Source organism: Hemicordylus capensis, chromosome 6 (genome assembly GCF_027244095.1).
Source record: "Hemicordylus capensis ecotype Gifberg chromosome 6, rHemCap1.1.pri, whole genome shotgun sequence".
In the NCBI taxonomy this organism is placed as follows: Eukaryota; Metazoa; Chordata; class Lepidosauria; order Squamata; family Cordylidae; genus Hemicordylus; species Hemicordylus capensis.
In genome coordinates this window covers 134,943,269-134,966,475 of record NC_069662.1, presented here as the reverse complement: position 1 = coordinate 134,966,475, position 23,207 = coordinate 134,943,269, and the positions used below count along the sequence as shown (strand labels likewise).

General features: G+C 43.9%; 1 protein-coding gene across 1 annotated transcript in view; it reads left to right on the top strand.

Annotated features, from left to right (window-relative positions):
• The first annotated feature begins 19,392 nt into the window (after window positions 1–19,392).
• ZNF804B (zinc finger protein 804B) overlaps window positions 19,393–23,207 on the top strand; it is a 372,477-nt gene continuing 368,662 nt past the window's right edge. The window contains exon 1 of the mRNA XM_053265959.1: window positions 19,393–19,728. Coding sequence (XP_053121934.1) covers window positions 19,621–19,728 — 108 coding nt within the window. The 5' untranslated portion in view covers window positions 19,393–19,620. The remainder of the gene's footprint in view (window positions 19,729–23,207) is intronic.

The following is a 23,207-nucleotide window of genomic DNA, read 5'->3' as shown; positions in this document are numbered from 1 at the left end:
GACCATCTGTGGACATGGCCACAAATAAGTAAGCAAACAAGAGCAGTTCTCTGAGTATCTCAGAGGAACTAATTAACATATTGTTGTATGCCGTGCTGTTCTGTTTTGCAAAATGGAGAAACATCACTTCCCCTCACTAGACTTTGACTAGCCTGGTCGTGGATGTTCCTAATGATATTTGATGGACAGCCCAGTAAAATGAAGTGTCTTGGCATATTTTACATACCAAAGCTTATATCTTATGTGGGATATGAACTGATAGGTTGTAAGAAATAAAAAATGGATTTACTGGCTGACATGATGAAGAAAATTTCTCAAATTAGTTCTTTTGAAGGACTCGTTAGGCATTGCCTAAGTTGCCCTATACCTGTCATTTGTGGGGACTATTGCTGACATTTCTTGTTACTGTGTGGGCGCCTCTCCTTCCCTGGCGTTGTCCACCTTGATGTCTGAGTTGCCATTCCCTTCAGGTACTTCCATCTCTTGTGGGGAGGTTATCTGTTTGTTTCCACTGACCTGAGAAGCTTTATTGCTCTCCAAAGAAGTCTTGCATTTCCTTTGATTGTTTAAGAGGATATGGGCCTGACCTCCTTGCAAGACTAGCTTCCTCAGGGGACCTTTGTTGTCTGGGTGCCTTCTTAAGCCAGAGGCCTGTTAGGCTGACCATTACAGCAGTCGTTGTGATTGGATACTCTGTTAGAATTACTTTTCATGGTCCTTGGCTGTTCTTACAAATGCTTAGGTCCCTATCTTCCTCATGGTTGCTGGGCCTAATTGCGATGTAGAGACCTTTACAATGAATTCTAACTCGCGTGTGTGTGTGTGTGTGTGTGTGTGAGAGAGAGAGAGAGAGAGAGAGAGAGAGAGTTTCGTTCTAGGAGGCAGGAACTATCTGGGGGTGAGGCAGGTCCACTTCTTTCCTTCTGATATCAGAAGATTTTAAGTCCTCTTTTCTGATGCAGAAAAGAGTTAACCAAATTCTCATTGATTTCCCACATGGCACATGACAGTTTGGGTCCTCTTTCCCTCCCTTTCTTAGTATTTCTGATAGATGTGTTTTGATTTCACTCTGTTCTCAATCTGAATGGATAGGCAAGGCAAGAGTGGCAAGAGGCATAGAAAGGAAAGCAAAAGAAATCAGTTATTTTAACAAGCACACCTAAAAAATAGGTTTTGATATTATAAGCCATCCTTTAGTTTTCCTTTCTCTTGTAATTGTATCTGTTTCTCATTGCCAAACCATTCTTCATTCCAAGCTACTCTATTACTTCTGGAATTTGCAGAAAGGTTAGTGAGTCTCCTGAGTTGTGATTACTTTTTCTAGATGACATTTATTGATCTCATTACCTTCATGCTCATATTTCAAAAAAAACTTTTTCCTATTCTGTTACCATTTCAAAGATGACAGAGTTGCTGTAGTGTGCACTGTATTAGAACTGTGTGTAATTAAAATCTGTACTCTGTGCTTCATCAGAAGTTCACTGTCAAAACCTCAGCATGTGTTGTTTACAACTTAGATTGTTATAATTAGAACACAAAATGACTAGTAAATGCAAGATGGGATTTACATTCAAAATAAGCATCTATTTTATTTCTGCTGCTAAATGTTGTGGCATCTTCATCATACAGCAAATTGCTGTTTGCGATCTTGATTCTGTACAGCAAACTCTGAGTAGACTTCACAGAATGTTGGCAACTCTGCACTTAGGAATGTACATGCCCAGTCTGAGGTGGCTTCACACACAACGCAGCAAGTAAGGTTGCTGTGAACAGCCAGTTCGCGAAGAGTGTGCTCCTGGTATGGGCCACCACTTCTGTGCCAGTTGTGTCATCCAAACCCAGAAATGTCGCCTTACCCTGTGGCACTTCCCTCTGGCAACCCGACATCTGTATCCAGCTTCAAATCTTGGTTACAAATATCAGGAGGCCAGAGGGAAGTGCTGCAGGATAAGCTGGCATTTCTGGGTTTAGATGACATGACTGCGCGGAAGTAGCAGCTCACACACCGGGAGCATACTCTTGGAGGGACCAGGGGGTTTGTAGAAGCCTTACTTGCCTGTTATGGATGAAGCCACCTTTATTTTCATTATGTATACTTTTATACCACCCTTCGTCCAAAGACCCCCAGGGCGGTTAAGTCCTAGGCATGCATATTTATTGTGAGAGCTTCTTCTTCTTATTATTATTATCATTATCATCATCATCATCATCATCATCATTATTTTACACAGTCAGACAGGTGTTATTGACTGGTTTGTTTTATCCAGACATCGAGTCCTTCCCAAGGACCTGGGATGCCAGAATTTTATTGTCAGTTGTTATAGATATCGTCGCAGAATATAGGCTGTTCCCAGTAAAGCTGCTTTTTGTAATTGGCTGATGGTGATCTCTGTGGCCCCTATGGTGTTGAGGTGCTCTTCAAGGTCTTTTGGAACTGCACCCAGGGCGCCAATTACCACTGGGATTATTTTGTTCTTTTTCTGCCACAGAAAAATTTATTTTCATTATGTATACTTTTATTCGTCCGAAGACCCCCAGGGTGGTTAATTCCTAGGCATGCATATTTATTGTGAGATGTAATTTATTATTATTATTATTATTATTATTAAAAAAACTTTTATAATGCCCTTCCAAAAGGCTCAGGTAAGCTTACTTCCAAGTAAGCGTTAAGTAACAGCTGAATGAAGTAAACACATTTCTCCAAAGAAATATTAGATTTAACACATAGCTATAATAGATACTTGTAAGAATGGCTGTACCTGGAAATAAATGTTGTTAGTATTGCTGCACTAGCACAACACCATGAATCATAATAGGCCAATTTGTTAGAAATATTATGCTGGAGTTGGAAGCAGGTACAAATGTATCTAACCATATTTAAATGTATACAAATGTAGTGTAAATGCTTAGGACTGAAGTGCTTATTTTTAGTCATTGACAGAAATAGGCTCTGACATATTGAAAATAGAACTTGAATATATTGGCTTTGTTTGCATGGTGATTTCCCATATAGAATTTCTTCAGAAAACAAAACAAAAAACACAAACCAAACACTTTCCCCTAACTTTTTGTGACTGGCCCAGTATTCTGAAAACAACAAGTAAAATATTGCTGTCAACTCAAGCTACTGTTTCTCATGTTTAAGACCATTTCTTTTGTAAAAGTATTTCAATTACCTTGATTCTATCCAGGTTTTTTTTTCCTAATGCAGTATATTGTTTCCTGCAGTCCCTGTTCGAAACCATATTCTATCTATTTCACCCTCCATAAAATTTGTTGTCTGTTTGAATCTCTCTCATTCACTGCTACTTGCTCTCTTCAGGGGACCTATTAAGATATGTTATATTGCTTTTTAATCCCTGTTTACTATCTTGCCTACCCACTGACATTTAGATCTTCTGGGCTTAAGTTATATAAGATTGGCTATAGAAAACAGCAGAGTGTTCTTGTTCTGTGTGTGGTGTGTGTCTGTATCTGTATCTCAGCCAAGGAATTAATTTAGCCACCAGAAAATAATCGCGGTCCACATTGGCCATGCAAGAGCTCCAGATAATCTCCACTATCCGTGGAGCAGTTCTTGTGATAGGCACATGGGCCATCTACAGCAGTTTCAGGACTCACAAGAGACCTTCCCTTGGTACCCCTTTCGAGGCACTGGCCCTAAGGTATTTCCATGTCCTCTTCATATGCCAAGGGATGGGACAAGTGCCTTTCTACCTAGTTCCTTTCTGATGGCTGTAGAAGCCCAAAGTGTGTGTGTGAGAGAGAGATTGAGAGAACAAGATATATTGTTCAATACTGATATTGTTAAATATTGAAATTGAACAATATTGTGTGTGTGTAAGAGAGAAAACAAGATATATTGTTCAATATTGAAATTGAACAAGTGTGTGTGTGTGTGTGTGTGCTTGTGAGAGAGAGAGAGAACCTGTACAGACAGGAAAGGTGTGTTTTTACATATTCTGAGTTGGGATAACCTGTAGTTATGCTTAATTGTGTGGAGGATCTTACCACAGGTCAGAGGGTTGGATTTAGCTTATTCTTATGCCTCGTGTTTCTATGACTAAGAGACTTCCACTGCATTCTTCACTGCCTGATGAGGCACACAAAAGATGTGGTTGCTATTATTGGTGATTGACACGTTGCATAAGAGTATGTCAGCCTGCAACAATGCATTTGTGCAAATTGCACAACTCATGCAAATTGCGCAAATGCATTACTAGGCTGGTGTACATTTCTGCAGTATGTCAGCCGTTATTTTTGCAGGAACTAGAGTCTGTACAGTGCTTGAATTAAAAAGACACCAAATGCAGCCCACAGACTCTGAATCAAGAAGATGAAAGGAAAGGGGGAGAACCCAAAAGGGAGGGGGAAGAAAACAAAGAGACAGATTAGATATTAGAGGTTTGGGAGAAGATATATGTTTAACACTATTTAAACAGGGGTAAAGATGGAGAGGGATGGATGTCAGGAGACAGTAAGTGCCAGAAAAAATGAAGAGCAATATAACACAAAGGCATGAAATAAAAGTATTCACTAAAATAATATTTGCCAGCATTAACTAAAATAATGCCTTTGCAATCTGAACTTTACTATTATTTTAAACCAGCTGGTTAATGTTGACTCAAGTGCCTAGATTGTGCTGTAAGAACATACAAGTCAGGCATACAGGTAAAAGTTAGGTAAATTTGTAGAGTATAGTGGGGGGGGGGGAAGGGAAGGTGCATAACCATTTCATCAGACAGTTAAACAAAGGCAACTGACCCAGAAAACTGCACTGTAAATGTCATTAAATGCCATGCTAAGCTACTCCAAGGTAACTTTATTTAGGGGTTACCTTATTGTTTTCACAATCACTGTAGTTCCACAAAAAGATCAAAATAGTAGAACCTGATATGTTTCATGTACATGAAAATATATGTAGATAGCTGGGTGACTGTGGCATTCAATGGATAAGTGATCTACCTCTGGGCATTTGACTGAAATTCAGATAGAAGGAAATGTAAAATCTAGGTTGTTTGGTTCTATAGTATACTTTAATGAAAATGTGTGGGGGGGGATTAAATGGTCCTGATGAATTCGCTAAAAAAGATGAGAATTTGCTAGGGCTTGATCAACTATCAGTCTCAAATAAACTCTGTGGATCAGAAACTGGCTTCGTATGCTATTACAGCAGCTGCTCAAATGAGACAGTTCCAGGTGAAGCATTCACATCACAGTTTGTAATCCTCTTGGTCTGGGAAGTCATCAGGTGATACCAGAAGGTCAATGAAGTGACACTCTAGCCCCATTCAGACATGGTCATCAGGGTCTATACTTATGTGCATACTCCAAAAATGAGGCTGAAGTCCCAGTCAGTGCATCAATCATCTCCCAGTCACAGAAATGTGCACAATCATGCTTACAACCGTCATCTCTTCAGATGAAGGCTGTGACTTACTTGCCCAGCAGGGAAGAGTGGTTAAGCACCGGGTGGGACTTCTGCCTTAATTTTGGAGGCTGTATGTGAATGCATCCTCTGATAATAACATCTGGATTAGGGATGTGCACGGAACTGGCGGGGTCTGGTTTGACAGTGGGGATGATAACTTTAAGAGCAGGTGAGGATGCACTTCTTCCCCACACACACACATTTCCCCCGCTGGCGCTTGCTGAAAAAACTGGTCTCTAGCAGGGCAGCAGCATACCTCCCTGTCGCCCTGTCCACTCCTCAGACCAGAAGTGACAGGAAATAGCATGTGCGAATGTGCATGTTGGGCACAAATGCACGCATGTCATGTGCGCACCCGACATGCATGTGAGTGAGTGCCACATGTGCATGCACACACTGATGCTGCCACCCACAGGACCGGTTTTTCAGTGAGCGCCAGTGGGGAAAATGCTGCAGGCGGGTAAGTGCACCCTCCCCTGCCCTTAAAGTTATTCCCCCCGCTACCGTTGAAGACTTCAAAACCACTTGGTGTTCGAACCTGTTTGTAAAAGGGCCTCCAAACAGGTTCGTGCACATCCCTAGTCTGGATGGGGCTAATGAGACACAAATACCACATTTCTGTTGCTTTCCCTTATTCTAGGTAGCATGTCACTGAGGGAAGTCATCAGGTCCTTCCTCCATGCCAGTAAACTTCCAGTTTTCAGACTTAATCTTACCAGACACCAGCTTTCAGCCTGCCTGCCTTTTGCCCAGATTACTTACCTGTCCTTGGACCTGAATGCCCAAGAATGCTTTACTGATGCTTGTTTAGAAAACAAGTGTTTAAACACACACACACACACACACACACACACACACACACACACACACACAGAGAGCTATTTTGAAATAAGGAAATATGTATGAGAATATTCAGAAAAGAATCAGTTCACAAGTTAACGCCTAAAGCAGACAATTCATTATTAAACCTACCTACCTTTTTGTATAATACTCTGCAAACCCTTGCACAAGGGTTTGCAGAACAGCACTGGTGGTTATTTTTCTTTTGCTCATAGTTCTTATAATTATATTGGCATACTGTGTTTTATAAGCTCAAAGTGATGAATGCAAACTGGGACTAAAATATTGTACATATCCTGTTTTGCTGCTCTTTTTGTGGGCAGCAAACTTGGGTAGGGCATTTAAATGATTTTTTTTTTAAGGTGGGAGTGAAATAGGGCAGAAAAGGTGGGCAAAAGCTTTGGCTGGAGCCCTGTTGGTGGCAACAGTAGTGCTAGTCCTGTTTGAGGATTGCCATCTCTCCAACCCGACCCATGCCTCTGGGAATTGTGTTGCATGATGACATAGCATCATTCCCAGAGGCATTCTGGGGGGAAATGGCGGCCACTAGATGGCAATTGCTGGGACTGGGTGAGAGAGTTTTAACCCCCACCCCTAGTAGAAAGACATGTCTGAAAACAATATAGTCTACTATTGTTAAATAAATTGCTTTCAATCCTTGGAAATGATCATTGTTGCTAATGTTCAGATCTAAATGGATAAAAACATGATAGACTTATAAGGGGAAAATAAAGGACAAGGGTCTGGCATGGGAGTTGCTGAAAAGGAAACTACCACCAGGCATATACATCACCCTCCGAGGTAGTAAGATTGTAAGATTTTGTTTCTCAAATAAGGTCTGTCTTGTCAGTGCTGGTGAACCAATTGCTTCTGCAAAGTTCACAAGCAGGCCATCATGTTGATAGCTATCCCCTATTTTTTGCTTCCAGCATTTGACAATCAGAAGTATGACAGTAAAGCCTGTGACAATAAAGATTCCACTTGGCTATAATCAGAATGGTGGTTTTTGTTTTTGTTTTAATTATATAGCTGTGACTCAGTAGTACATGAACACATACTTTTCATGCAGAAGATGTCCAGGATAAATCCCTGGCATTTCCAGGTAGGGCTCGAAAGGACCCCTGGCTGAAAGCTGCTGTCCCTAGGTCCAGACCACACTGAGACCAATCTGTCATCTGACTTCAGCTTCATATGCGAATACAGCAGCTTCATATGTGAATTTATTATTTGTGTAGCACCACCTGTGCACATGGTGTTTTACAGAGAAATAGAATAGCAACAAAAGATGTCCTTGCATGGGAGCAAATGTACATCTTGAAGAGGCTCACAGCACTGGGAACAGCATTTTGGCCTCTCTTTTTTATGTACGTAGATGGACCTGTAGCATAGCAGTAGATTGAACTACAGCCATCTTCTCTTGATTGGCCACTCTGTCACTGCCCCCCCCCGCCCTCCTGTTGGGGAACGAAGCACCTTTCAGTCAGTCCTCTGAGATGAATTCCTTCTTTCTCAGAGACTCAACAGTAGCAAGAGAAAGTGGCAGGACAGAAAGGGGGCAGGTAATTGAGCCCACCTCCTCATGGGCTTCCTCCATTCATGGAACTCGCTCACATGTCCCCTTGCTGCTGTTGCCTCTGGCTGCTACTGAGTCCCTGAGATGGAAGAGGCCCACCTCAGAAGTGGGACACATTGTTAGCAACAGGAAAATACAGCATTGATGAGTCAGCTGACCAGCTGGAGATGGCTTTAGAATGTACCCTTGTTTGATACTCTGCTTTGCTGCACATGCCACATGCATGCACTGAAACACATTAAGAGCTCATTAAGAGAGACATTTCTTAAAGCACTTTAAGAGTATTATGAGAACATAATACTCTTGGCCTGTGCTTAGACTTCATTTAGGGATAAGAGGACACTGATAGAGTTATTCTTCCTGCATTTGTTAAATCCGGGGTGGCGGGGAGACATTAAGCTGGTAGCCATCATCACCACATCTTGAGGTAATGAATTCCATTAACTTAATAAAGGTTAATTAGGGGTGGAAAGTGTGCATTAGTTACAAGCATTCTTGAAATAGCAGAAAAATAGCTTGAAAAAACCAGAGGTGTTTTCCAGAACCTAAGGGGTATACTCATGAGTCAAATGGGCCGTAACCCAAAATTTGGCTTTTAAAAAGCCAAATCTGGCAACAGAGGCTGTGTAGACTCCTTCCTTTACATTTTTGCTAGTCTTGGATGCAGCAAACACCAGGGGAATGCATTTCCTTATTTCTTTTTTAAAATGTTGCAATGTGCCCATAACATTTAGGACAATTTCAGGGAGCAACATATAGCAAAATAAATAAAAACCTGTGTCTAGCAACTCTGGTTAAGAACAATGAAAATGCCTGACCTGCTGAAAACCATCTGTGGTTCCTGTTCATATAACTATGTGCTTGCTCTATTGGAGACCGTGAACTCAAGTGAGAATGAAGAGACAGTTTGCTCTTTAAAAATTAGGTCACTTTCACCTCCTTTCTGCTACTTTCCCATCTTTTGTTACAAAGTCAGACATGAATATTACAGCACAAATTTCAGCTGAATAAAGGATTTAGAGTTTGGTTTGTAAAATGGAGATAATAATATTCACTTCAAGAGTCTGTAAGGATTAATTAGCTTATGAAGTAATTTAATGATAACAAATGCTAAGTACTATTAATAACAGTAATAAAAACCTTTCTTAAACGGAATGGACAGTTGAGCAAGAGCATCTTTCAGAATGATTACTTCAATCCAAGCCTTATACTAATGCCCAACTCTCCCTGCATTGGCTAAACCTTAAATGCTTGTTCAAAGTAAGTGTACCAGATAAGGATTACGGCATTGTTAAACATGCTCCCTGCAAAGATTGTAATAGCTGTGGCTTGGGGAAAAGTTTTGCAAATAGTTGGACATTATAATACAGGTTGCCTTTGATTAACAAAAGGTGAGAAACAGTAACTCCACAGTGCAAACATCCTTTTTAAAGACTGTCACAATTATTCTCTGCTTGCTTGTCTATCTGGCATTCATCTATATATTTAATTCTCTTGGGACATGCGTGCCCAGGATTTGGCGGTGGAACTCTCGTGACATGCTGTGAGAGTTCCAAAGTGAGGACTGAGTAGGAGAGGGGGAAGAAAGTACTGGCGGTGGATGACTGGCTGGCTGGAGGAGGGGTGAGAGAAAGGTGGCGGCGGGCGGCGGGCGGGGGGAGAGAAAGGCAGCGGTGGCAGGAGGGGAGAGAAAAGCCATGGCGGCAGCAGGCAGACAGGAGAAAAAATGGTGGCAGCGGGGCCCTTCTTGGCCACCCGCCACAGCTCTGTGTGTGTGGAGGAATGGGGGGGGGGAGGAGGGATGGAAAGCGCGGGGCTGGAGGGAAGGGGAAGAGAGGAGAGGGGGAAACAGCTAGCCCCAAAGCGCTGCACAGATGCTCTGTACAGGGTCAGCTAGTACATTAGAATTGCATCTTAATATTTATAATCTGGGAGTGTGTAAAGTGCTAAGCAGGGGACCGTGAATTAGGACATCCAAGCAGCCAGGTCTTTCTGCACCTCTAGGGCAGCTTTCAGACAGAACAACAACATTTATATACCGCTTTTCAACAAGAGTTTCCAAAGTGGTTTACATAGAGAAATAATGAATGAATGCATGCATGCATGCATGAGATGGCTCCTTGTCCCCAAAGGGCTCACAATCTAAAAAGGAACTATTGGCCACCATCAAGGATGATGGCCAAAGAGAGTATTGCTGTCCTCAGTCCAGCCAGGGCTAGGACTGGGAACCAGTAGGGGCCTAGGTATAGCCATTGCTTCATTGCTTTGTTCTCTGGTATGAGCGACTCATCTCTATGGATAGCCACATGGATTCCTGTACTGTGCCTCTCCTGCCACAGCTGTCAGCTTTGGGAACCCAACAACCTGCCTGTTTTGACCTGACATTTGCCCTACCTTCCTTAGAACTCTGTGACACTGAAGCTTGCCTCCTGCCAGAGCCTTGTACATGCCTATCCCCCACCCCTGGGACTTTACCTTCTACAGAACTTCACTTTTATACCCCACTGCTTGTCCTTGAGCCATCCCAATGAACCATTCCTACCCCTCTTTGCTGGAACAATGGGGTAGTGTCTGTAGGAACAGTAGTGTCCACTTGCACAGTGTGTTTGTGGAAGCTGTGGTTTGGAGCTGAGGAAAAGCTCCTAAAGATTTAGGAGAACAAAGGGAAGGAGGGGTGCAAAGGGGTAAACATGCTGTCTCCAATGCTTTTTAACATCTACATGAATCCGCTGGGAGAGATCATCAGGAAGTTTGGCCTGGGATGCTATCAATATGCTGATGACACCCAGATCTACTTTTCCATACCAACTATCAGGAAATGGCAGGACCGCCCCCCCCCCGCCACCACAAGTGCTTGCCTGGAGGTGATATTGGGCTGGATGAGGGAAAACAGGGTGAGGTTGAATCCAAACAAGATGGAGGTACTGTCTGTAGGGGGTCGGGATCCGAGAGATGGTTTAGATCTGCCTGTTCTGGATGGGGTTACACTCCCACTAAAAGATGAGGTTTGTAGTCTGGGAGTGTCCTGGATCCCAAACTCTCCCTGGTTTCTCAGGTTGAGGCTGTGGCCAGGAATGCTTTTTATCAGCTTCAGCTGATACGCCAGATATGTCCATCTCTGGAGACAAATGACCTTAAAATGGTGGTACATATGCTGGTAACCTCTAGGCTTGACTACTGCAATGCACTCTATGTGGGGCTGCCTTTGTATATAGTTCAGAAACTACAATTGGTATAGAATGCAGCAGCCGAATTGGTCTCTTGGTTTACCTAAAGGGAGCAAATAACGCCGATTCTAAAAGAACTGTACTGGCTGCCAATAAGATTCTGAATGAAATACAAAGTGCTGGTTATTACCTATAAAATCCCTTAATGGCTTAGGTCCAGGGTACTTGAGAGTGCCTTCTCAGTTGCGAACCCTGTCACCTATTAAGATCATCTGGAGAGGTCTGATTACGGTTGCTGCCAAATCATTTGGTGGCAACTTGGGACTGGACCTTCTTTGTGGCTGCTCCAGAGCTTTGGAATGTGCTCCCTGCTGAAATAAGAGCATCTCCTTCTCTGTTTGTTTTTAGGAGGACCCTGAAGACGTACCTATTTTCCCAGGCTTTTAACTGAAATCTAATTTTTAAAATTTCAATGTGTTTTTATCTATTGTGGTTTTTATCTGTTTTATAAATTGTGAATGTTTTATATTTTATATTATGTTTTAATCTGTACACTGCCTAGAGATTTCTCTGTTAGGCAGTATAGATAAATAAATAAATATATATATAGAGAGAGATATGGTGCTAGCTATGGTCTCTAGCAGTGATCTTCACACCTTTTCAATACCCCCCAACATGGGAGCCATTTACCACTGCTCTGGACTCTGCAAAATATTGTACTTTTTTCCCTACTGGGAGGGCCCTTTAAGAGAGACAGAGAGCGCCTGCCCTTGAGAGCACTAGGAGGAAATCACTGGGCAGGGCTACACACTGGGAAGGGCTACGTGCCTTCCAAGATGGTACAGAGACTCAAGAGGGCTCTGTTTCCCTTAAAAGTAAAGCACCCAATGCGCAGCACTGCACAGTAGGAATGGTCATCTCTGCAAGGCGCCAGGGGGACTGTGCAGGGCATTCAGCTTTGGCCAAAGCTTCACATTGGCCCAATAAACAATTAGTCAGGGAGTCACACTTAGGGTTGATGGGGGCTGCCACTGACCCCCCCGGCCTTATAATGAAGAACACTGGTCTTTAGCATTGCATCCTAAAAAAGTCATTCTGGGGAGGTGCCAGTGTAAACTGGCTTTGCCCCAGCGGCCTTGCATAGGATGCTACTGTAGTCACTACAGGACAAGATTATTTCTGCTTGTGCCACAGCAGCTGCAGCAAAGGATGTGATGAGGCTGCTTGCAATATTTCCTTGTTCTCTCGAGATTAATATGTTCTGACCTGACTTTTCAAATTTAAGCACCATCATTTGATCCCTACACTGTTCACAGATAGAAATTAAAAACCAAATAAGGGCAGGATGTGTTCCCCAAGACAGTCAGGGTGCAGAGGCTTTGCTCAGAAGCCCTATCTATAGCTTTGTCATTTTGGATCACAAACTATGCCACAGATTACATATTGACTGTACACAGTATAAATTATTCCATGGAAATGAAGGGATGTGCCAGGAGGGCATCAGGATGACTTCTGTGCAAGATGTCCCAACTGGCAGGCTCATGTTTATCACCATGCGAGCTGCCAAAGCATTGTCTGAACCAGTATGATTCAGCCATCGCATCCAAATTGAACTTCTGTCTTCCAGTTTCAGAGAATCTCATTTTGTAGAGACAAGTCTGAAAATGTACATGTAGTGGAAAGAGTCTACTAGAAGTTGCACCTCACGATGCCTCTTGCACAAATCCAGACACTTAATCAGATAAGATGGAGATGCTGTTGTTACATAGGAAGCTGCCATATACTGAGTCAGACCATAGGTCCATCTTGCTCTGTATTGTCTTCACAGACTGGTAATGGCTTCTCCAAGGTTGCAGAGGGAATCTCTCTCAGTCCTATCTTGGAGATGCCAGGGAAGGAACTTGGAACCTAGATGCTCTTGCCAGAGTGGCTCCGTCCCCTAAGGGGAATATCTTACAGTGCCCTCTGAACTGAGGATTAGATGGGGTTGTGCCCCTCCCATGAGCAAGTATACAGTTTTGGGGTGCTGCTGGAGCTGGTATGGTTCAGGTGACTGCTGGGTCCAGGACCCAGATCTCAACCGCAAGGAGGAGAGCTGGTCTTGTGGGAGCAAGCATTAATTGTCCCCATTGCTAAGCAGGGTCTGCCCTGATTACATCTGAATGAGAGACGACATGTGAGTACTGTAAGATATTTCCCTTAGGGAATGAGGCTGCTCTGGGAAGAGCACCTGCATGCTTGCATGCAGAAGGTTCCAAGTTTGCTCCCTGGCATCTTTAAGATAGGGTTGAGAGAGACTCCTGCCTGCAACCTTGGAGAAGTTGCTGCTAGTCTATGTAGACAATACTGAGCTAGATGGACCAATGGTCTGATTCAGTATAAGGCAGCTGCCTATGTTCCTATGACTGCTGGGTCCAGGAGTGCCTTTATCCAGCTTTGCTTGGTGTATCAACTGCAGCCCTATGTGGAAATGGTGGATCTGGCCTTGATTACCCTATTCTGACAGATGCCAGAATGCTATTGAGTTTTCCAGTTGGAGCACATTACACCTATTTTATTCCAGTTCAACTGGTTACCAGTTTACTTGCATGGTTAGCTTAAAAAATCCTAAATGATTTAATTATTTAAGCCCTAAATGATTTAAAAGCCCTAAATGATTTAAGAGGTGATTAAAAAACCCAGTATGATTTGTGACCAGGTTACCGGAAGGACCACCTTCACCCATATAAACCTGCCTGTGCCTTTAGATTGGTGGCTCAGACTCTGCTTTCTGACCTGCTTATAACAGATGTTTGATTACCATATACCAAGGATAGGATCTTTTTTGTGGTTGCACCATTATTATGGAACTCCCTTCCTAAGGAGGCCAGAGTGGCTCCCTTTTTATTTAGACATAAGCTGAACACCTTTTGTTCAGGCAGACTTCTGTTATTGCTGTATTGACTGATTTTAAGTGGCTAGCTGTGACAACTGATTTTATGGTGTCTTATTAAATGAGTGGTTGAATGAATGAATCTTGTTTTTGATCACAAACCAGAGATATCGGAGAAAGGAATTAAAATGAAATGATACTTACATACTACTAATCAACAGTTTAAGTATAATAACAACACAATTAAAGTATAGTAGCAAATATTCCAATCAACATCGCCTTCTGTTAAACCTTCCCCGATGTCTTATTGTATGTATATAATTGTTTTTACTATTTTGTAAGTTGCTTTATGAATTTGTAATTAAAATTAACTACACCTTAAGTGGCACATTGGGGAAATGCTTGACTAACAAGCAGAAGGTTGCTGGTTCGAATCCTATCTGGTAAACACCTATATTGTGCAGGAGCGATATAGGAAGATGTTGAAAGGCATCATCTCATACTACGTAGGAGGAGGCAATGGTAAACTCCTCCTATATTCTACCAAAGAAAACCACAGGGCTCTGTGGTCGCCAGGAGTCAAAATCGACTTGACGGCACACTTCACCTTCAATTAAAATTAAAAATGGGATATAAATATAAAATAAATCAAGAAATAGAACTCCTGCTCAGGTTAGTTGTCCTATAGAGACGTTTTTGATGGATCAGATATTGCCTGCTAAACATTCACTAAATCAAGGCTGTGTCAGCAATGCACATTTGTTGCACTCCTTCACTGGATGAAGTGAGAATGACAGTTTAAAAAATGGGATGGCTCCATATAAACAGGAATTACGGCTTCATACAGCAGCATTTCCCTACCAGAGTGCTGTGGAATACTAGTGTGCTGTTGAGGGATGCTAGCCAATGTGCTACACTGATTCAGTCTGAGTCAGCCCCAAAAGCCATGTGTTTCAACTCGCTGCTTTTGGAGCTGACTCACCCCATAATGCACCAGGATGGAGGTTCCCCCTTCCTGCTGCATAAAAGAGTGAGTCAGCTACAAAAGCTGAGAGTTTAAACTCCCAGCTTTGCAGCTGACTTACTACTTTATGCCTGGGAAGGGGGTGCCTCCTTCCCTGTGCATTATGGATCAAGGCAGCTCAAACATGGGGAGTTAAATTGATGGCTTTTGCAGCTAACTCACCTCACAATGCACCAGGGGGGTGGGTGGGCAAATAAATAGATAAATAAATAAAGCAGTGACTTTCCACTGGAAAAGTAAAAATAAAAATTGCTTTCATGCAGGGAGGGGGAGTGTGCCTGCTTTCCCCTTACTCTAACTGTGCCTTGGGGGTGGTGGTGGGGGGAAGGCTAGTAAACACTGTCGTATAGGACTGCTCTTACCATTAAGCATGGTGAAGCAGGCCACTTTAGACAGCAGACTGTGAGCCACTCTTCAGGGGCAGCATAGATGCTCATGAATGGTTGGAAGGAAAGGAAAATGACACTACACACTGCTTTTCCTCTGCCCTTCCCAGTATAAAAGGAAAGATGGGGGAGATATTTGAAAGAAAGGGAGTTTGGACTGTGGCTTTGTTGGGGAAAAAAGCAAAAGGAAGGAGGGAGGTGATGCCATTTGGTGCTCCACTTTAAGCAGTAAAATGCTATGGTCCACCACTGGCCTCTTACCTGTTGTTCCTGATGAGTCCAACTTATGCTGGCACAGGAAGTACTGAGCCTCAAGAGACAACAGATAGGGGGCAATTGTACACAAGTCCAGATTGCACACAAGTCCAGCGTGTCTCAAATAGACTGTGCAAATCAGTCATTGCTGAAGGAGGTCTTAGCAGGATTTTCTTAGGTCAGGAAGTCAGATTTCAGAATGCTGGGTTCACATTTCTAACTTCCATTCTCCTTTCTTGCCTTACTCAACCACACTACTTTTCAAAATAGTCTAAAGTTATGTTCACTGTTTTTCTTTTCCCCATGCAAGTTGACACTGAGGACACACTACAAGTGGCTCACTCTGCTTCTTGATCTATCTCTGATTTTCCCTGTATGTCATGGAAGTTAGTATTGTCCCATGATTAGCCTAGATGAACATCTCACAATGTCCTTTTAATTATCAGCACTTTCCTCTTGTTTACAAAATAAACAGACTGTGTACAAATATACCTTTATCAGACACTGTTCTAACACCTTTTATTGCTTTCTTTAAGGGGATAGACAATATGTTTTTGATCTTCCAGAAACCTGACTACATCACAATTCCACATCAAGGTTCCCCCCTTATCTTTTGGTGTGCAGCACCAAATGTATTGATGGCTGCATTTGTTTTAGAAACAAGAAGCAAATCTAAGCCAACAATTCTGAGAAAAGGAAATGTATTCATGTGTAGGAGAAATGCACACTGGTCAGTAACAGGGTAAACTGAAATGGCACTTGAAGAGTGTTGATGCAGATATCCTGAAAGTTCTGCATAACTCAGATGTTGCTGTTGGTGGTAAAAGTGGGCAGGTTAAGAATATTGAACTAGTAACACATTATGGAGTTGCACAAAATGATTCATTCACACTGAGTTTCAATTTCCATTGTACTTCAGTGTAATAGAAAACAGTATGTAAACTATCTTCAACCCTGATTGTAGACAGAAGTGTGTGTGACGTTAATGCCAAAATATATAAGTGCTATAACTTATAAGAGCCCCTGGTGGCGCAGTGGTAAAACTGCCGCCCTGTAACCAGAAGGTTACAAGTTCAATCCTGACCAGGGGCTCAAGGTTGACTCAGCCTTCCATCCTTCTGAGGTTGGTAAAATGAGTACCCAGAATGTTGGGGGCAATATGCTAAATCATTATAAACTGCTTAGAGAGCTCCGGCTATAAAGCGGTATATAAATGTAAGTGCTATTGCTATAACTTATTTTCAAATTCTGGGGGCCTAATAGTACACCCACACCCTAGCTTAACTTTGTCTATTAAAGAAGTGTTTCTATGCAATTTTTTGTTTATGGTGGTAGTTTCATAATTATATAGTCACATCTGGGAGAATGGGTTGCCTCCAGTTAATTGCTGAGACTGTGTGGGGTTTTAAACCAAATTAGCTGAATATATGCAGTATTTACACTAGGGCTGCAGAGACATTGCTTGTGTATTGAAGAAAGGAAGCTGAGTTTGCATATCAAGCTAAATGAGATTGATGGTGTGTATACCCTGCAGAGGAGAAAAATAGCAACCTGTTTTCAACTGCCTTAGTTCTGCAAGCATGAAATGTTCCCAACATTATGCCAGTTATTTAGCTTGTAAATTACTCCATGCAAACACAAACATACACCTAGCTTCAGGAACTTATGGGGTGGATGTGATGATCATTACAACTGTAGAATAGAGATTTTTCTGTCAGAGCATGATGTGCCCTGGGATCTTCTCAGTCTTTTAGAACCCCCCACCCCTTCGTCTCATCCTCAGAGTTTCCTGGATTTCTTTTTCTATATCTTATGTGTGCACTTGTGTGGAATAAAACTTTGGCAGAATTAAAACAAAGGAATTATCATAGAGCTGGGTGATCATTCACCAATTCACCCTTCCCATGAGACTGGCTTAGAATCAGTAATGAACCCAGGAGGACAGAGAAAGTGCTGAATTTCTAGAAAAAGAAGTCCCTGGGTCACTCACTCACGCCTTCTTCATCTACCTAGAAATGAAGTCGCCTTTCCAGCTGAACTTATGAAGTGGCCTTATATTGAGCCAGATCATTGCTCCATTTAGCTTTACTCCCCACTGGCTTTTCAAGTTCTCAAGCACAGATCTCTCTACCAGTCCTTGAATACAGGGAATCTCTGTATTTGCTTATAGGTGAGGGAAATGCGCCGCTATACCTCCTCAAAAGGCATATGCTTCTAGGATAGCAGCTTCCTCTCCTAAGCTTTGAGGGGTTTCCCCTCATTTTACTGAACTCCCCCTAGCAAACCCAATAACCCCCAAATAGATTTCAGTCCCCAGAACAGATTTTCTCCCCCCATGTGTATTTTATCTCCCCCTCAAAAGAACAATATACTGTAAGCGAAGAGTATATTGAGTATATACTCAGTATAAGAGTATATCACTTACAATATACTGTAAGTGAATGCTTAATGTTCTTAAGCATTCCCTCTGTCTGCACCCATTTCCATCCATTCTTATTTCATAGGTTACAGGTTTGAGCGGCCCTAGCGCAAATTATGTCTTGGACAAAAAGAAAATTGCCTTTGCCCATGTCGGTATATGTACCCTTCTTGAGCTGCGCTTCCCTGCTGCCCTGGCGATTTTTGTTCCCCCACAGCAGCCCCCGCGCCACAAGTGCCCTTCCCGCCAATAACCCTGCACCTGCACCATGGTGGAGCCTTATCCTGGCGCCTGCGGCTCCCGCTTTCCGCCAGGAGCGAAGAAGAGGCAAAGCTGCTTGATGGTGCAGGGGAGCTAATTCGAGGGGAGTTTTTGACGCTGGCTTTACTCGGTTGATAAGGGCGACCCGAGGAGGAGAGGAAAGGGAAACCGAGGATTAAAGAAACCGAGCGGTTATCCAAGAGGCGGCGAGGTGAATCCTCCCGCGCAGTCCAGAACCACTTCAGCCCACCTAGTTCCTCTGCTTAGCCCCTTGGAGCGAGCGGGGGCTGAGGGTCTCTTTAAGCCCAAGTAACAGCGCCTCGCGGGCTCAAGGGGCTGGGGACATCAGCCTGGGAAATGTCCAAGCGGAAGGAGGTTGGCAAAGCAATGCGCCGCAGAATGCCACTCTCCTTCCCCGGCGACCCTGAGGTGTCTGAGGCAGTCGGGCGAGCTGCCAGGGATTCCCTTCACATCTGAGCAATTCCCTTCTCCATCTCCTCCGCTGGAGAGAATGCCTGCCTGCTATCGCCTCCACACTCCGAAGGGGAGAGGAGAAGGAGGGCGGGGGCGAAGCTGGGCTCGCGACCTACACGCTGCCCCTTTCCAAATCCCCAGGAGGCCACTGAGAAAGGCAGTGGGGGGGGGAGCGGATTTCTCTGCCGGCGCGCGCCCCTTTCCTCTCCACGCCAGCCCGCGCGCGCTTAAGGTGAGGCGAGGGGAGGCATTGCCTGACTGACACTGCCTGCGGCGGCGGCGGCGGTGTGCAAGGGACTTTGGTGCGCCAAGGACTCTCTCTCGCGTGCGCGCTCTTTCCCTCCCTCCTTCCCCGAGCAGTCGCTGCTGCTCAACACCAGGAGCAGCTATGGGGAGCCGCTGCTTTCGGGACTGGATGTTTGTGCCTCCTTAGGACCTTCTGAGGAGCCGCGAGGGTGGGAGGAGGAGGAGGAGGAGGAGAGAGAAGGGGGACTGTGTGGTACCTCCCACCCTGCCAACTTGCGGTCTCGCTCTCTCTTTTCATGTTCTTTGGCGCCGGAGTTACCCAGCGGAACAGCATGTGGACTGGCTTCCCGGCTCCCTTCAGTGCGCCCGGGCTGCCGCCGCTCTCTTCATCAGCACAGCCTGCTGCTGGCAGCAGTATTCCGGGCGCTGGATGAGAGAGCGAGAGACAGGGGGTGGGTGGGAAGGGGGGAGACGAGTGGCGGTTCCTTCAGGGGGCTTCTCCTCCTCCTCCTCCTCTTCCTCCCCCCTCAGCCTGGAGGGGGGCAGTAGTAGCAGAACTTGGCGGTGGCGGCTGCTGCTGCTGAGGAGCCCGTTCGCCCAGCCCACCCCTCTCAGGAGCCAGGGTCTCGCAGGCTGACCCACTACCCCGTCCTCCACCCCGCCCGGACCCGCATGGCGTGCTACCTGGTCATCAGCTCCAGGCATCTCAGCAACGGGCACTACCGTGGCATTAAAGGGATCTTCAGGGGACCGCTCTGCAAGAACGGCTCTGCTTCCCCGGTAACTAAACCCTGACACCTCTCCTCAATCAGCCGCTTACACTCGCTCGACAGAGACCAGGCTGCAGATATATATACATGCCTAGAGATCTATAGATGTGCATGCCTCTGTATGAACGTCTGGAGGCATTTCTGCCTCGGAGCGGGAATCCACTCTGCTGGGGGTGGGAGGGGGATGGTCTCCTTCACCGCGGGTTGCCCCATTCTGCCAGATCTCGTTCGTTGTCTAACCTGACTGTATAGCTTCTTGATGTTTTGCAAAGTGTCCCTCTCGCCTCTGAAACCAGGGATGCTAAAGGCTTAGACGACAGGGTCTCTGGGGTCTAGGAAGTGGCTCCGATGGAGAAAAGGCACTTTTGCTCCCGCGGGTGAGCCATCAGGTGGAAGGTGTTTGTGTTGGGCTACAGTGTCTCTTGTAAGCTTCCGAGGGATGCCGTGCGGCGTAATGTCTTGCAGAAAAGTTATAGCGACTTTGATGTATGGCCATGGAAAGTTGGTGGGAGAGCCCGGAGACGTATTGAAATGAGTAACAGAAACTTGAATGCCCTCTGCGAGCAACGGCAACGGGCGCATCTGGAATGACCATTGCAAATGATGGGAGTGAAACAATTTCAATAGCTGAATGGGCTCTTCAAGCTGTGCGTATAGTAAGTCTAAGGCTGCCAACGAAGGGAAAGCAGATAAACTGCATATAGGCCAAACAGAATGACAGTAAGGCTTAGTGGAACTAGCAGAATGCTGAAAAGGAAGGTATGGGAAGAGGGAAAGTGATAAAACTGTTAGGGGGCGGGGTATAAAAAGAGGAAACCCTAGGCATAATCAATCTTCAACCTTGTCAGACCCAGTAAAAGATATGGGACATCTTTTAGATATATATTCACACACACACACCATAGGTATCTGCTTTCTGTCCCTCTGTTTTTCTCCTTTTGTTTTTCTGGTGCTGTTCTCCCTGTTGCTCCAAGAAATGTTTTCTTCTTAATTTAAAAAAGTAACTTAATTTTTAAAAACCCAAAAAACAAAGATGGTGTCACTTGTGCGACCCATGTTATATTGGGGTAATAACTTAGATGTGGGTATGGCCCACCAGTTGCAGACCAGTGCCGTAGAGAATAAACAGAATGTGTAGTGTTACCAGGTGATTTAAAGTCAGGAATAGAATAAGCACAGCATCATGAAAGTGGGACAATAGTAAGATAATGGTGCTGAGAGCAGAATGATAAGAGTCTGGAACATAGAAGTGGAATGTTCAAATATAGCAAAGTGGAATAAAGTATGTTAAATTTCTGGAAGTGGAAAAACAACCTTATGGGTGAAACAGAATTAATGGACAATAACAACACTCATAGGTGGAATGAGGGTCTTCATTGTAGGAGAAGAGCTGGTCTTATGGGAGGAGAGCTGGTCTTGTGGTAGCAAGTATGAATTGTCCCTTTGCTAAGCAGCATCTGTCCTGATTTACATTTGAATGGGGGACTACATGTGAGCACTGTAAGATATTCCCCTTAGGGGGTGGGACTGCTCTGGGAAGAGCATCTGCATACTTGCATGCAGAAGGTCCCAGATTCCCTCCCTGGCATCCCCAAGATAGGGCTGTTTGCAACCTTGGAGAAGCTGCTGCCAGTCTGTGTAGACAATACTGAGCTAGATGGACCAATGGTCTGACTCAGTATAAGGCAGTTTCCAGTGTTCCTGTGCTCCTGATGTAGGATGATGGAATAATGACAAGTCTTCAAACATTTTACTGTGGTGGAGTCCTAGCTGGATGACACTCTGCAAGTGCAAGCCCTGTACATTTATAGTGGATAAGTGAGGAGAGGCTGTCTAGTGCTGTGAGAGGCAAATTTGGACGTGCTTCCTCCCATTGCTGTCTTTGTAAACCAACTGGAGGAAAAGGGGTTGTGCAAGGATTATACAGAGTGGATTGCCTGTGAGAGTGGGACAGTATGCAGTACTGAGAAGAAGGCTCCAAGGGGTGGATGGAATTGCAGAGGGTACTAGTTAGGATGTGTAGAATGATAGTGAGTAAGTATAAGGAAGATAAGGGGGAGAGTGGATTGTGGAATGGCAAAGTGGAGCCTATGCTGAGTCAGTTAAAAAATGAAACATTGTGAAGGCAGTGATGAAGAGTATGTAGAGCAACAGAGGTGATGGGAAATAAGTAGAATCACACAGATGTATTGGAAGTGATGGAATGTCAAAGATGGAATGCCAAAGAAAGTCCATTGGGAATGACTCAATGAATAGAGGAGGCTATGAGTATCCATGGAATACTAGGGTTGAATTTTCAGCAAAAAATCTCTGAAGCATGATGAATATTTTTGTTTTCTTTACTATAACTTAATTACCATTATTATGGTATTATTCATGTGATGTCTCTCTTTAGTATCAGAAACTAGATAATATGGGCACAAGATTTGCCATTTATCACTTACTGTCTATGCATATACTTTGTTCTCACCTGCACTGAATTCACTTCCAAGAACGGTTCCACTTTAGAGATTTACTGTGCTATCTTTCTGCTCTGAAAACTTTCATTCTACTTGTGGGACTCTGAATAAGACTCATGGTTCTTGAATCCTAGAAAATATGCACTTGTATTTCATGAATGATTTGAGCACTATACCCACTGATTTGTACTGATTTGAGCACTATACCCACCCACACACCTGTAGGCTACCTCACTCTCAGCTGAGAATGAGACGTATGAATAGTACGTGTATGAGTGCATGTGTACACACTAGTAATTCTGCTAGCATTGTTACATTTCTTTCTGCTACTGCAAATCTTCCATTCCCTAACAAAAGTTTGCTTCCATTATGTGTAGGTGGAACTCCCACAGTCCTATCCTGTCTGTCTGTGGCTTGGTTTGATCTCTGTTAGAGTGCTAGTTGCTGTAAAAAGGCAGATTAAATGTTCTAGATCTTGAGGAAGACTGGTAAACTATCCCATTTCTAATTACCAGGGTATTGAGTATATATGTAAATATCAGCTTTCTGTATTCTGTGGAAGTGACTTAACAAAGTTGATACTTCTGTCATTGAAGCCAAGGTATTTCTCTCTCTCTGTGTCTCTGATATAAAATGTTAAAACCTTTTGTTTTTAACACGACCTTAAGGCATTATAACAGATGTGGTCATACCGAACCCTGCACTTATTCTAGATTCACTCATGTGATGTCTCTGATCAAGTGTCCGGTGCTTTGTGGAACAACTTATGATTAAAAGACTGCTTGTGTCTACTCAGCTCTAGTAGTGCATATCCTGTAGTCTCCCTTGAGTCTTCCCACTGATCACATTTCCTCAAGAAGTCTGTGGCCATAGCTTTCATAGCACATCCATCTGTCAGCTGAACTTGCCAAAGAACCTTGTCCTGTGCAGCCTGTGTCACATGGATCATACCCACTGTTAACTGCTCCAGCATCCCTCCTGTTGTGCTTTGCCTCCTGCTGCTTTCAGGTAATTAGGACATGGGCACTAG